Genomic DNA, 14,708 nt, shown 5'->3' on the forward strand with positions numbered 1-14,708 from the left:
TGCCTGTGACTCTGACTGCGGTGGAGGCCAGGAGTGAAAGCAGTGAGTGGTGTGGCACATGGCTGAGCCGCAGCGTGACTGCTTGGTGGTGTGTGAAGCCACTCTGGATACTGCGGTTGGGAGTGGCCAGGCATTCCTTTATCTGGGAGGAACACTAGCACAACTCACCATAATTTGCTATAGCCTTGGGAAAGCAATTTTAATAGCAATTTTAATTGTTTTTTTAAACAGCCATTGTTGTGAGAGCTGACTAGAATAAGTAGGATATGAAGTGACTTCAGTGCATTTTGCAGAACTAGTCAGGCAATTGTTCTTGTTGGAGCAGTTGAGCTCTCCAGCTCATCAACGCAGTTTGATATGGCTTGTTAGGGTAAGTTGTTGTCAAACCCTCCGTTTTCCCAGCTCTCAGTGTTGTGTATCAGACACTTGTGACTTTAAAATACACCAGAGTCTTCACATTTTTGTATCCTGCTGTTTGCTTGGAGAGGCTCCAGGCTGAGTTGACAAAACCCCAACAATCTGCAGGGTCTGTGTAGAGCTTGACTGTATGACTTCAAAAGCCCTTGTCAGGAAAGGTCTGGGAAAAGGTGTGAAATAGGAGCACATCCTACAGATAAACTTTATTATAATCATAATAAAACCATAATTTGCATTGCAAAATATGCCTTTTATTTTCACTGTATTTTTGCTTTTTATCTAACAAACTATGAGATGGACACCTTCTTTCAGCATGCTGCGGAATAAATATCACGTCTTTTCCTGCATGCACAATCAGATCCTGTTCTCAATTAATTTGGTTTTATGCTAATGCCATGAAATTAATTCTGAGTGGTGTGAAATCAGACTTAGAGAGAGTATTTCTTGTTGTTTTGATCTGGGGGCATATGCCAGTGTCCCCTGTACTAGTTTTTTTATTAAGATTATGATTTTACCTGATCTTCATTTTTGTTGTGTAATTGCTAAATCTCTGTGAACCAGAATGCAGAGGTTTTGATAATTCAGATTTAACTAGAATATTTAAAAACATTATTGGTTTGAGAGGAGATTTCTGTGATTGTAAATAGGAAAGTTCCATTTGCACACAAAACACTTTTAGCAGGAGTTGAACAATGATAGCTCTGATGATTCTGTCCCTTTCAGTAAGCATGGTTTTGAACAAACAAACAAACAAAAAATTAATAAAACAAGCACACTTCAGATATTGCCACTGACATCCACAGCACAACTGCAGGAGTGCTATTTATGAAGCATATTACAAATGTACATACACAGAGATGTCTACTGTAAAACTGCCAGTAAAGCAAACAGGAAGCAGACAGACTTTGGGAGTTCTAATCTGTGCTTCTCCTCATTCTGTCCACACACCGTTTTACAAATGGAAAGATGACTCTACAAGATTCAAATTCTTTTATTCCTTTGGCTCTCTTGGTCAGCATCATAAACACAAAAGTTTAATGTAAAAGACCATGTATGGAACCCCATATAATAAAATATAAATTAAATTCATAAAATCCTGATTGGATACTCACATGAAAGAACTCCCACATGAAAGAACCATATTTACTGACAATTTACCTTGAAACAGACTGCAGTTATCCAAATCTCAGGTGAATATTGTGGAAAGAATCATGTGCATTGTTTGCTGAAGTTTTTACATGCTTGCAGTGTGATTGCAGAATCATGTTGAGCTAGAAACATGTAGATTCATAGCAATGGGATTTTTCCTGTTTATGGATTACTTCCAGACAGGTTAACACTGCAAAGCATATAGTGATTTCTGTTTCGCCTTAACTAAAAGTTTTCTTTTTATGACTAATTTAATTGTATTAAAATTGTATCCTAGGGAACTAGGTTGTTCCCGACCAGGTTTTTGTAGATCTAAGAGTGTGTGCACTACCTGGAAACAGATTTATTTTGGGATGTTAAAGCCAAAAACATGCTACCATAGAATGTAGCCACTGAAACTGGAGTCTGGCTATTAAATAATCAGCAAATGGATATACTAAGGTTCAGAAAGCATTTTTATTTGTCTTAGTAGAATTCATACCCAGTTTATTTCATTATGAGGGCCCAGCTTCACTATGCAAGTTCAGCTCTTAGTTTCAAATCCCTTCTGTATTGGGTGACTTCACTCAATGTAGGGGTATAATTTTAGACAAAAACTCTCCCCAATCCTTCCATTTAGTGTACCTTTTATATGCTGAAGAAGGACTGTTTGGGCTGGGCAATATTGAAAGCAGTGGGATGTAACAGCCCTCTTGTTGCTAAGTGTGGAGTGTTATGACCACACCTCTTTTTGAAAGCAGATAGCTGAAACAGTAGGAACATCCCTCTCAGATACAGAGGTGTGCCTGTCCCTGAAGCAGAATGTTCCTAATGGGGTGGGTTTCCATGGGCATTGTATGATGTGCTTGCCAATGAGATAGAAGAAAAAAAAAGGTAGCAGGAAAGTCTAAGATACAATGAAGATACAGGTTCTGGGGGAATAATCATGAGAGGAGACCTCATCACTATCTACAACTTCCTCTCAAGAGGAAGCAGAGGGCCAGGCACTGATCTCTTCTCTCTGGTGACCAGTGACAGGACCTGAGGGAATGGGCTGAAGTTGTGACAGGGGAGGTTTAGACTGGATATTCAGAAAAGATGCTTTACCTTGAGGTGGGTGGGCACTGGAACAGGCTCTCTGGGTCAGCACCAGCCTGACAGAGCTCAAGAAGCATTTGGGCAGTGTTCTCAGGCACATGCTGTGACTCTTAGGGTGTCCTGTGCAGGGCCAGGAGTTGGACTTGATGATCCTTGTGGATGCCTTCCAACTCAGCAGATTCTGTGATTCTGTGATTTTATGACAGAGGCAGACTGCATTTGGGGAGTAACTGATGGCTAAAAGAATGCTTACAGCTGGGGGTAATGGCATGATCTTGTGCTTGTGACTTCTGCAGTTAGAGTCTGCAGACTTAGAGATACCAGACTTTAAATTTTATTGTAGTGGAATGGAATTACATAAAAGATGGATGGAGTTACTGTGAGTTTCCCTTCTCTTGCTAATTGAAAGACCTTGCAGATTGTTATTTTGGCTGGTGTCCAAAATAACATTTCTCAGAAAAGTCTCAGAGAAATTTCATGTTTTGCCGTGAAGCTCATCTGGCTTCACCTTACCTGTTATTACAGGTAAAGAAATGATTTTTCCATAGGCTGTAAATGGGATAAAGAGGTGAAATACAGCTAAGAGCTGGACCTCAGTACCATCAGTAGCTGCTTAGGCTGCTGCCCTCACTACATAAACTCTCTCTGGCTTTTCTGTAGCTATGGTCTCCTATTACATCCATGTAAGTCCTTCCTAACTCCAGCACATCTGCTTTTCCCAATGCCTATCCTCTTTGATCACAAGGGAATTATCTTTGGAGCTGGATGTTTAGCTTAAATAATAATTAGGAAGCTGTTTTTGGAGGACCAGACTTTGCAGGGAAGAACAACAGCTTCTGCACAGGCAATGGTTTCCCTGCAGGCATCTGGGTCATAGTTGTAGGGACAAATCAGTACTGCAAAAGGCAATGTGAAATAGCAAACTGATTAAGGAAGGTGAGCACAAAGGATTTTTTGTCTGTCCTGGGCTATGCCATGAAGAACACAATTTTTCTGATGATCTAGACAGTGAGAGCCAAAATGGGGGAGGTCTGATTTAAGGTTTGAAGGTTGTAACCCTTCATTTAGGAAGAACAGTGTCATTTAGGTCTTTCTGCATGGGTTCCATCTCTTGGCTTGAATGGAGTTAAAAGTAACCTGGCACATGCATACTGAACATTGTGCAGAACACGTCTGGTGGTCTCTAGAATCTCAGCACATAGGGATGCTCTTGATTTCATAGCCACAAGTCTTTGATCTCTTTCACCTTAATGCCAAGCAGAACATTGCAGAAAAATAGTCAAAAGCACGTGTAATCAGAGTAAGACAGAAGCTAATGTGGTCCTCTTTCTTCTTCTCCTAAACTGAAGAAAACTTTTTTTGTTTTATTTTATGGTTGTAGATGAAATTTGGAAATCTGACTTGCTTTTCTATCCACAGCTCCATTGGGCACTTGCTGGTTTCTTATCTGCAGGTTCTTCTGTAAAATTTGATCTCTATTTCTCCATAAAATATTTTCTTCCTACACCTGCACCAGGGTGAGACAAAACCGTAGATGGCATTTTCGTATTTCATTTCATAAGAAGGACCTAAGAGGCAGCAGTGGAAAAGCTGAAAATGGTTATCTGAAGGGTAAATATAAAGGCAGATGGTATTCAATGTAGTTAGGAGGACAGTGAGCCTGAAATACTGTTGAGTCAAACAGGTAAAATTAAGATATTTTCTTTTAGTAATACTTTGTCTTTGACATGATGTCTAGTTTCACATTGTAAAACTGAGAGCATGTAACATAATCCAGTTAGTGGGTGAATAAAAAAATTAAACCATCATTTTTTCACTTTTTTCCCTCTTACTATGTTCAGGAATTAGTCTAACATCCTGTGGGATGTAAAAAGCATTAGTGTTCTGCGTGTTTTGATTACATGAATTCTTATATAATCTTGTAAACCCATAGGTTCAGATTTGTTAGAGACATAAATAGTGCAAAAAGATTAAAAATTAAATGTTTGTTAGCTAACAAAGCATTGTAGGAGGTACATTTTGAGCCTTTACCTATAGCTATTGGAAATGGTGCTCTGAAAGAAGATTTGCTTTGTAGCTTATTGGGATGAACCTCTATGTTGTGCTCAGCAGGAGATGCCAAACCCAAAAGAGCACAGTTAATTGCTGTAGAGAGGGCAGTCATAGCCAGTAACCTGTCCCTAAAGCAATCAGCCCTCTCCATAAGAACAAAGTTCTTTATGAACTTAGATACAAAATAGTGTCTTTATTCCTAGTTAACGAATGAGGAAATGGAGGAACAGAAGCTGACTGATAGATTTTACCTATTACACTGGTGTAAAACTGATACCTATGTTACTGCAGCACATAGCTGCCAGCAAGCTCCCAGAGATGATGATTGTATGTTTTGAAGTGCTGTTATTTGAAATGTTTGTACCTCAATACCAGCAGTATTTTTGATGCTTTCCTTTAGCCCCGCTCTCTTTTTTTTGGTGAGTTTGACCAGTTAAACCACTTTAAATGTTATTACTGTTTCATGGGAGAGGGGGTTCCAGAGGGTAGCCAAGGCTTTCCCTTTGGCCAGTGCTCTGCATTCTGTTCTCTGTCACTTTCCAACACTGTGGGATACATCCACTGCCAGCAGTACTCAGCTAGCTTTCCCAATGTCATTCATTGTTGTATGTGCCCCTCACACATTTGCTTATATTCTTCCCTCAGCCACTATCTGGAGAGCTCAGTCAGGCATTTCTGCCAGCTGAGATCCTGGTAACACAAAGGTCGCCTGGAGGGGAAAGACAGCCATGAAACAAGACGAGAGAAGTGAGGAGATCTTGGTGGAACAGGGACACAACGAGGGCAGCTGAGGATGTGCTGATTCAGCATTTCCTCCCTATGGGCTGTGCCGGCTGGTTTCGTCTCTGCAGCTGGAGCTGTCCTTCAGGATCTCCAGGGTGCTAGGGGTGGAAAGGCAGTGAAACTGCAGCCTTTTTGTCCATGTGATGAAGCCTCTGCAGTATACAGCCAACAGACTGCAGTGAAATTTATTCAGGAGCTGCAAATCAGCATAGCAACAGCAACAATTGAGATTTGTCAAACATTTTTCCCTCTGGGAATTATTGTGACCACTTCTGAAACCTCCATTATCTGTCACAGATCCTTTGTGTATTTAGGGAAGGAGAAGTATCAGGAAATGCTTCTTTTGCTGGCTTCTTGTTAAGCCACTCATGTTTAATTGAGTTGCAAAAAAATGAAGAGCAAGCATTTTCTGTCAGTAGTCTCTATGGTGCAATTGCAGTTCAGATTAGAACCTTCCCAGTCCCCTCCTTACAATTTGCTTCTTGTTTCATAGGTGATTTTACTTCCAAAATTTCTTAAGTTTTGAGAGCTTATACTTGGAGCACTCACTAATGTTTTCTCGTGTAATGTTGTTGATGAAGTAGCAGCATATTAAAGGCTTTAAATCCATGTATTTTAAAGTTAGCCACATAAATCCATACTGAAGTACTTAAACTGTCACTTGTGAACACATGTTCTCTGCATGTGTATCTAATGACTGTTAAGTACATAGATTTAGATTTTATTTATTTATTTATTTATTTGTTTAAGGATTCTTTTGCCCTCCTGAAAGTTACATAGACATACAGAGCTGTGGTGCTAAATTATTTGAGTCAAAAAATAGCAAAAGGTGACTTCTTTGGTAAGTCTTGAAATGGGGACAAGAGGGACAACTTAAAACTGCATAATTACTTTTGACACTAAGGTGATTAAAAACTCATGAAGTCTAAGCTTGAGCTATTACATTGCCACCCTAAGCCAAAGATACCTGACTTTAAGCAAGTTCAGAGAAGGTAAGAGACATGGGGCAGACTCTTCCTTACACATGATGGGGAACTAAATACCATATAATTGGTTATACAGTCTGACTAGAAGAGAGAGCCTTATTTCACTCAGTGGGATACACAGATATCTGGAATTAAATCAGTTGACCTAACTTTAGCATGTGATTTAGCAACTGATGGCTTACACCATCTATTTGTCACTGCTCAAATCAGCTAAGATGCATCTCTTCTGAACATTTATGAGGATTCACTATGTGTGTGCACATTGGGTAATTGAATGGACAGACTGGTGTAAAAGAGACAACTGATCTGAATTAACAAAGCCATTTTGCTTTTTCCAGAGCTACTACTTTCACACTTGGTGCCTCTAAACAAGCAGTTGTAAATGGAGCCAGATATTCCATTTTGGTGGTCCAGGTTAATGTCTTTGGAAGTTCAACCTCTAATTATTTAATACAGTCTTCATTTTGATGAGTAAAGCAACTCTACAACCTCACTTTAATTTTGGATGTGGTTTTGTGAATCATATTTACTTTCTTCAACAATATAGAGGTCTGTTTCCTTAGGTAAAGCTCCCTGTTTTATTTTACTTTTAGAAAAGGGAAAGGTGAAAAGAAGAAAGGCAAAATGAAAGAGAACTTTAGTGTATTTTTTCTACAATGTGGTTACTAAAGCTTTTTCTTCCCCTGTTTTAAATATGATCCAAGGTCCTGTATGCAGTGTTAATTCACAGTATGGATTCAGATACTGGTGTCTAAGCAGTAATATATAACTTAAAATCCTTACCGTCAGTTTACTATAGCTTAAATACAGAGGTATTCCCTTGCAGCTACTTACAGGCTTTTTACAAAAATTGTCTAGAGAGTGGGGTAATGAGTTACAAAGTTGTACTGGCCCCACTGCAGCACCTGACAGAGGTTCTGCTGGTGGTGATGGCCAGCTTTTATTCCCATGTATACCTAGAATTTTAGTTTAAGTTAATTGAAACCACTAGGATTTGATCTTTTCAGCCAACCATCAAGTAGGTAAAGGTTAGAATTGTGGATTGTTTTGGAGTAGTCACAGAAAGGAGGTCCAGGGGATTCTAATTTGGTAAAATTCAATAATTTATGTAATAAGAGAAGTAGATGAACTATTACCTTCATTTTTTGGTTCCCTCACTAAGCTTATTAGGCTTATTTCTGAAATCTGCCTATCTGTGTTTGTTGCTAGGATTTTAGTTATGTCTTAATCTGATTTACCATGTAATTTCAAAGACATGCAAATGGTTCTATTCCAGGTACATTACTAGCACTACTTAGGATACTGGTTTTAGAAATAAAGTCTTATGTTAACTAGATTGACTTCAGTGACTGCCTTTGAAATCTATCTCATTTTTCTGCAGTCCAGTTTAACAAAAAAACCTAGGAGCCCTTAAGTGCAAGATTAGAGAATCCTAGAAAAATTCTCCATGAAAACTTATCTTCTGTAATTTACTTGAGGACTGACAAGTGGTGACTCACCACCAGCTGTAAAGTTGCTGTGTCCAGATGCCACTTTTTAAAGCAGGAGTAAGAGAGAGCAGCAGAAGTTCTGTGCTAGAAAGCATCTTGAGACAATTATGCAAATTCCTGTCTGGGCTCATATAATACAATAATTGGAGACATCGTATTGCATTTAGCACCACACTGCCAACCAACAAACACCACTAAATGCCATTATTCCCAGAAAAGCTGATTGATTGATTGATTGATTGATTTTTAACAGCTTTTCATTATTAAATTTGGAAAATATTTATCAGGCTGAAAAGAGATGTGAACCCACTCTGCAGGAAGGGTGTTGAAATCCCACTGCATTTTTACTTGCTTTTGTTTGACAGCTTGCATTTCTCATGTTAGGAGAAGAGAATGAGCAGTCCAGCTCACTGATTGTTTCTGGTTACTGAACCTTTAACATGGAAGCTTCAATTACAGCAACAACTGCTTGAGCTGTGGACAGTCAGCTCTCTGATTCTGGTTGTGGACTACACACTCTAACAGATGATCCAAGTTACTAGCCCTCTTTTGCTAACAGGGATGCTCTGTGTCAAATACCTAGAGCTCTTTACAGATTCTGCTCCTCCTTTGACTGTCATGATGCCCTTTATGTCAAAGGAAAGCACTGGCAGACTCACCAGGCACTTAGTGAGCCATCACCTCCTGCATGAATTACTCAGAAGCCTGGTTTTCTACAACATACATTCCCAAATAAGGCAAGGAATTTGTCAGGCTCAATCACTGATGGACTTAGGTCACTGAGGAGGGGAGATGTGTGAAAAGAGTACCAGAAAACATTTCTCCATAGCAAGTAGATATTTTTTATGTGTTCTTCCTGAAACAAAGTCTTTTAAGACTTCTAGCTGATCTGAAGCAAGTTTGCATGCATGATCGCTGATGGTGGCAGGAGGATGGACAAATTCTGATGGCCTGCCATGGAGCACTAGCATGAATTCTCTAAAAAATTAGTCATCTGTCTAATGATTAGTCATTTTATAATTCTGATAAAAACATGATAATGGATTGTGCCCCAAATACTTTTGAATAAGAAGGTATGCTAGAATGCATTTTTTTCACTTTGCAGAATCATAATAAATTCATGGTTTTAAAGAAGTTAAAGTGTAAAATTGCAAAAGATAATTTTCACTGGTAAAACCTTCAGAAATATTTGTACTATATAAGACATGGAACCTTCATCTCTTTCTGATCCTAAGGGAACTAACATGCAAGAGTTGCCATGATTTAAGAACAAACCTATCTTTACAGAAAATGTGTATTTTCATTTAAATATCATGGTTCAGTGTGTCCACAAGTGCAGTATTCACTCCCAGTGCAAAGAAACACCACCAACTGGACCAGTTTTTAAGTGTTGTCTCAAAATAAGATGGCATAAAATACCTGAATCCTCAATGTTTCTGCAAGGAAAAAATGATACTTTAAGATACTTTCCCATGCAGTATATGATACCAAAACTAAATAGCAAAGACCATGTTCAAAACTTGCTGTGAACAATAGAAAAATATCCTGACTTTTCCATCCTGGTGCAGTCAAAATGTCATCCAATACTGTAAGCAGAAACACAACTGAATTTTTTACTGCCATAGTTTAAGATGTTATTTAAAGGTGGTTTTTTTAATTGTTACTCCAGGATAAAGTCCAAGAAATATAAGTGTTTAGTATCACCAGAATGTCAAACTATTGTTTACGTTCCTGGTTTTGAAATTGTCCTGAATACTTCTGCTAGAATATAACTCGACTGGCAAGTTCAACTCAGAAACAATTGCATGGCTAATCATGTGTGGAAAAAATAATTTTAAAAATCCATTTCATGGTGTATGCCCCAATTTGTATTGGCAAATAATTAAATTATTTCACACTTCTGCTTCCTTAATGCATATAGAAAATGTGTTTCATTATTCTTTCTTTTTTATATAATTATCTTTTACTAATCAAATTATATGGTGCAAATTATCAACTAGCTGGTTTTGTGCATTCTTTTAGCTTCATCCCATTATTTTTCAAGTAAATGAGAAGTGTTTCCTTCAACATGAAATTTTGAAAAGTGAGTCTTCTGACCTTTGTCAAGTAGAAAGTACAGTTTACTCAGTTTCACCAATTCTCATATCTTTCAATATTAAAAATAAAAAAAAATAGATTTCCTATCTTCAGAAAATGAAGGTATAAAGAAAAACTAATATTTTTTAAACTTCTAATCAAGTACCAGTTCTGTGCATTCATCCATCTATCAAAGACTTCTATAACTATAGCTACTGATCCTTAGGACTCAACTACCCTAAACTGCTTCTTTTTGGAGACAATAAAAGCTTTTCCAGCTTTGCTTTTTTGCTTTCTTGCAAATTCTGCTGTTATATGGATTTTTTTTCCATGAAGGTCCCTCAAAATACTCACATATAAATTGTGGATTTGCTCATTTGTATGGGTTTATATCTGAAAGATGCATGAATATGTATAATATATAACCATATATACATACACCTTAGGCCAACATTTTCTAAGACGCATCTATTTTTAAAATGACCTTTTAGAGTACAGATTTTATATTTTCTTTTTGTTTCATTTTAATTTTATTTCTTCAGACATTCTTTTTTGTGGTAGTTTTCTTCAATACAGCATAAAACTTTTTTCCTATTATTTTCTCACACAAGTTTAGATTTATTTTAGAGGTGACAGGTAGTTCCTTTACTAGAACAAAGACATTCTTGTTGTCTGATTATCTTTCTTTGAGTTAATAGTTCAGAGCTGTAGCAGCACATTTTTGACAGAGAGTTCAGTTCTCATTATTCTTGTATTTATTATGGAACGTAAAGGATATTTGCTCTGTCATCAGTGTTTGTTCATAGCTTCCACTTAACCTTCAAGGTTAATTAACCCAAAAGGCATGTCCAAAAAATTAGTGTTGATGTGTGTCCAAAAACTGGGTTTAACTGAATAGGAGACATTGTTCCATAGAACTGCTGTGATGTAATTTTTTTTCTGTGTATTACATAGCAGTAAAAAAGAATCCTTGAGATGGAGAAGATAATTTAAGACCCATTCAGAGTCTCAATTTTCCTTCATGGCAGGGCAGTGTGTGCCATGTTGCTTGCCCTTAATCAGAGCTGCCAGTTTAAGCTAAATGGTAATTTGTAGGGATGGTTAAACTGAAATATATTTTTTCATTTCTTTGCCTAGTCTCTTCATGCAAAATACCAAGGTTACTCCTTTTTAGGCTTTTTGTAGAACTCACTCTTTTGTGCTCAGTTTGGTCAATCCTGAGTTTCTTGTTGCCCTTAGTCTTCTATCTTCACTCTCTCAAGCTGTTTGCTGTACAGGGTACTTGTATAAAGTGAACATTGTGATCTGCAGCCCAGCTGCTGTGCCAGGCCCTGAAATGACAATAGTTTCCTGTCCAAGAAGCTGACAAGATTAAAAGATGCTTACACACTGCAGTGTGAATTTACTCTGATTTACTTGATCAGTACGATGCCTTGAGTGGTTCAAAAATCTGTCACAACATAATTCATAGGATCAGACATGTGTGATGTTCTACTGCCTTTCCATTCCCTATGTGTTCCATCTGACACTTTTTGTTCTTTTTCCCATTCATGCAGTCACCTAATGCTGGAGACAAGGATGACCAAACATTGACGGTAGGCAGCAATTATGCATCTGAGCATTTTTTTCTCAGGGGGGTGGTGAGGCAAGCTTTACATTACTTTGACATGCATCAATGTTTTTTTAAATTGTTGGGATTTCTTTCTCCTCCTATACTGCTATAGAATTTAAATAATGTATTTCCAAAACATAAAGCAGTGAATTAATCTTCTTTTTTGGTTTCTATAATTTATCATTTTGTGTGTGTATGACACCAAAGATTAATTCGTGTATTATTGCCAAATATTGTTTTCTTCAGAGTTATTTTTTTTCCCTCTAATTGTATTTCAGGGTTGTTCTAGTCAGTAGTCTGTTGGCTCTCACAATCCTTTTTATTGAAACAAACAGCCACAAAACAGTCTTACTCTATGAGATAAATGCAGTGCATCGATTATTGTACTAGACAATTGCATGGGGAACAGAATCCCAGAGTATGTTTTATATTTCATTACAAGCATGCAAAAGATACTTGTACATTAGTTTCATTGCTGTAGATGTCTGCACTGCCTCACCACACTTTCAATCTCTTTTTGCCATGAGACTTCAGTGGACTGAGCCAAAATGAGGAGCATGTTTCTGATTGAGTGCCATTAAAAAAGAGTACTGTCTGCCCTTATTCTCCATAGTTTTGATTATACATGCATATTTGCAGTGTACCGAAGTAATAAAAATTAGAACTTACTTCAGTGATTCAAACAAAAGGTTCTGCAAAGAAACACAATATTAGTTCTTCCTGATGCAAGTGTGAGGTTTTCATTTTCTTAGCACTTTATGAGTTTTCACAAAGACAGACACTTTTTGCCCTGTTTTTTCCCTGAGTCCTGTGAGACTAATGGATGTTCTGACAATCCATCCCCTCCAGAGAAATTGCCTATATTTATGACAGTGGGTGATAAAGCCTGTGGCTTAACATAATTTGCTATAGGCGATAGTTCAAAATGTTTCATTGTGCAGTGAGGTGTGAGATTAATTCATAATGTTTCAGACATCTTTCCACACAAAAAACAAAACCCCCTAAATTCTTCACAATATTTTTTACCCTAGACCAAGCCACGTCTCCAGCGAGGAGGAAGCTCGGCATCTCTCCACAACAGCCTAATGAGGAACAGCATCTTCCAGCTCATGATTCACACTCTTGACCCACTTGCTGAAGGTATGCCTATTAATTTTTATTGGCTTTGCTTTCCTGATGCAAAAGCAAACAAATGCTTTATTTTTCCTTTCTCACCATGAAACTATTTTTTGCATTTCTCTTGCTTTCATCGATCTTTTCTGAATGTGTCTGGATTTTCTGAGAGTTCTGCACTTTTATGGTGTGATATACTTACTCCCACCAGCACTTTCAACTTAGGAAATGTGTTCATTGCAGTGAAACTAAAACTGGTCATTTGGCTGATGCATAACTACTGATTCTCTTCTCTTCTGGCTTCAGCAGCAATGTAAAAGTTACACAAACTGTATAGTCCTGTACTTTCATAAAGATTTTCTTTTGTTTTCCTCCCTGATTTTGATCTTATTTTTAAAAAAAGTCAAAATGGTGGATTATTTGTCATGTGCACTGTAGAAAAGAATGAGGATCTGTTGATTTGACTTCAGGTTGTTTAATGCTGACATTAATAAAAATGCGGCCAACATACCTCTGTGTTACATGTATGTAAATGGTTTACTTGCTTTATCCAAGCGTGGTGGGATTTATTATTTCTTTGACAAATTAGCAAGAAGACCACTGCTTTGATTGGAGAAGCTGGCAGGAAAACCATATGGGCTTTGTAATTGTGGGATGATCTGACTCTCAGATTCTCATAGAAGAACCAAAAAACTTCAAGGCCATATGTTATTTGATGTCTGTGTGTCTGTGGGACTTCTCTTGCTGCAGTAATAGATGTCTTGAGAAATAGCACTTGTGAAGGAATAGGGAAGGACTAAAGATACCTAAAACATTACTGACAGACCTTTCAAACTTCAGTGACCAAAAACTGTATAGCACTTCGCTTGAGCATACATGACAGATTGAAGACTAGACTACAAGAAAGCTAGAATTGTTGACTGGAGCACAATTTGAACCTAATGTAAATTGAGAATAAGATCATCTCTCAGGTATTTTTCCATTGCTCAAGCTTATTTCACTTGTTTCCCATACATAGCTTGTTCAGTGTTCAGAGCTGTCTACTTTTCTGCTGTAGTAAGCTTGCACTGTGTAGTGTGATCCAGAGGTTCCCCCCTTCACAACAGTGAAGGACAAAAGGAGTTTGAAATCTGAAATTCATCTTGGGAGAGACAAAAGTGCTACATTTCTGAAAATTAGGTATTACTGATAATTAATTTGTCAGGTAACTCAATCCTGGTTTTCATTATGTCAATAAAATGATTGAGATCAATGTGGATTGATACAGGTGTTTACAATGCATAAATCTTACTTAAATTAATCCAGTAACATTTTCTTCAGGGTTTCTTCACACATAATACTTCACTATTCACAGATTTTTTTCTTTCCAAAGTCTTATATTTGTCCTGGAAGTAATACTCTTTAAAAAAAATGGGAATAGAAATATGTTGTGGTTTTTAAGTAAGTGCAAGGCAGTAGCCATTTCATTATCTGGACATTTCATTAAAACTAACACACTGAGTTAAATTTACAAAGGGGGAAAAGAATCTACCTACATTTACAGTAATTACTGTATTTTAATGCAAAACTTTCATGAAGAAGTGGCCAGAAAACTGGTGGAAAATAGCCTGTGTATGTGCAGATATTTAAGTTGGTATATATAAAGAAGACAGCATCTCAAGCTTTTGCTGACTTTACAGAATTCAAGTTTTAGTTCATGAGAGCATGAAAGTGCAATTCATTCAATAATTTGTTTTTGGACGTGGAACTTTGGTTTTAGCTTTTTATAAACAGACTTACAACTGCAGGAAAAATCTGAGAAAAATGCATCCATGTTTCTGTAGCACATTATTAACCTTTTCTGAGGCACCACCTCATTTGTAGAGTCTTGGGTTTCAAGATCTTTTGCACTGTAGGCAGTTTGGAGGGCAAACATGAGCAGTATTGGATGTCTCCACTGAACACACTCATGTT

The 14,708-nt window shown here is 37.5% G+C and overlaps 1 protein-coding gene across 1 annotated transcript in view; it reads left to right on the plus strand.

The window, feature by feature from the left end:
* Window positions 1-14,708, plus strand: part of SLC24A2 (solute carrier family 24 member 2) — a 105,745-nt gene that overhangs the window by 43,442 nt on the left and 47,595 nt on the right. Inside the window, exons 3-4 of the mRNA XM_058865393.1 lie at window positions 11,587-11,625; window positions 12,674-12,782. Coding sequence (XP_058721376.1) covers window positions 11,587-11,625; window positions 12,674-12,782 — 148 coding nt within the window. The remainder of the gene's footprint in view (window positions 1-11,586; window positions 11,626-12,673; window positions 12,783-14,708) is intronic.

The sequence above is a fragment of the Poecile atricapillus genome, chromosome Z (assembly GCF_030490865.1).
Source record: "Poecile atricapillus isolate bPoeAtr1 chromosome Z, bPoeAtr1.hap1, whole genome shotgun sequence".
Taxonomy (NCBI): domain Eukaryota; kingdom Metazoa; phylum Chordata; class Aves; order Passeriformes; family Paridae; genus Poecile; species Poecile atricapillus.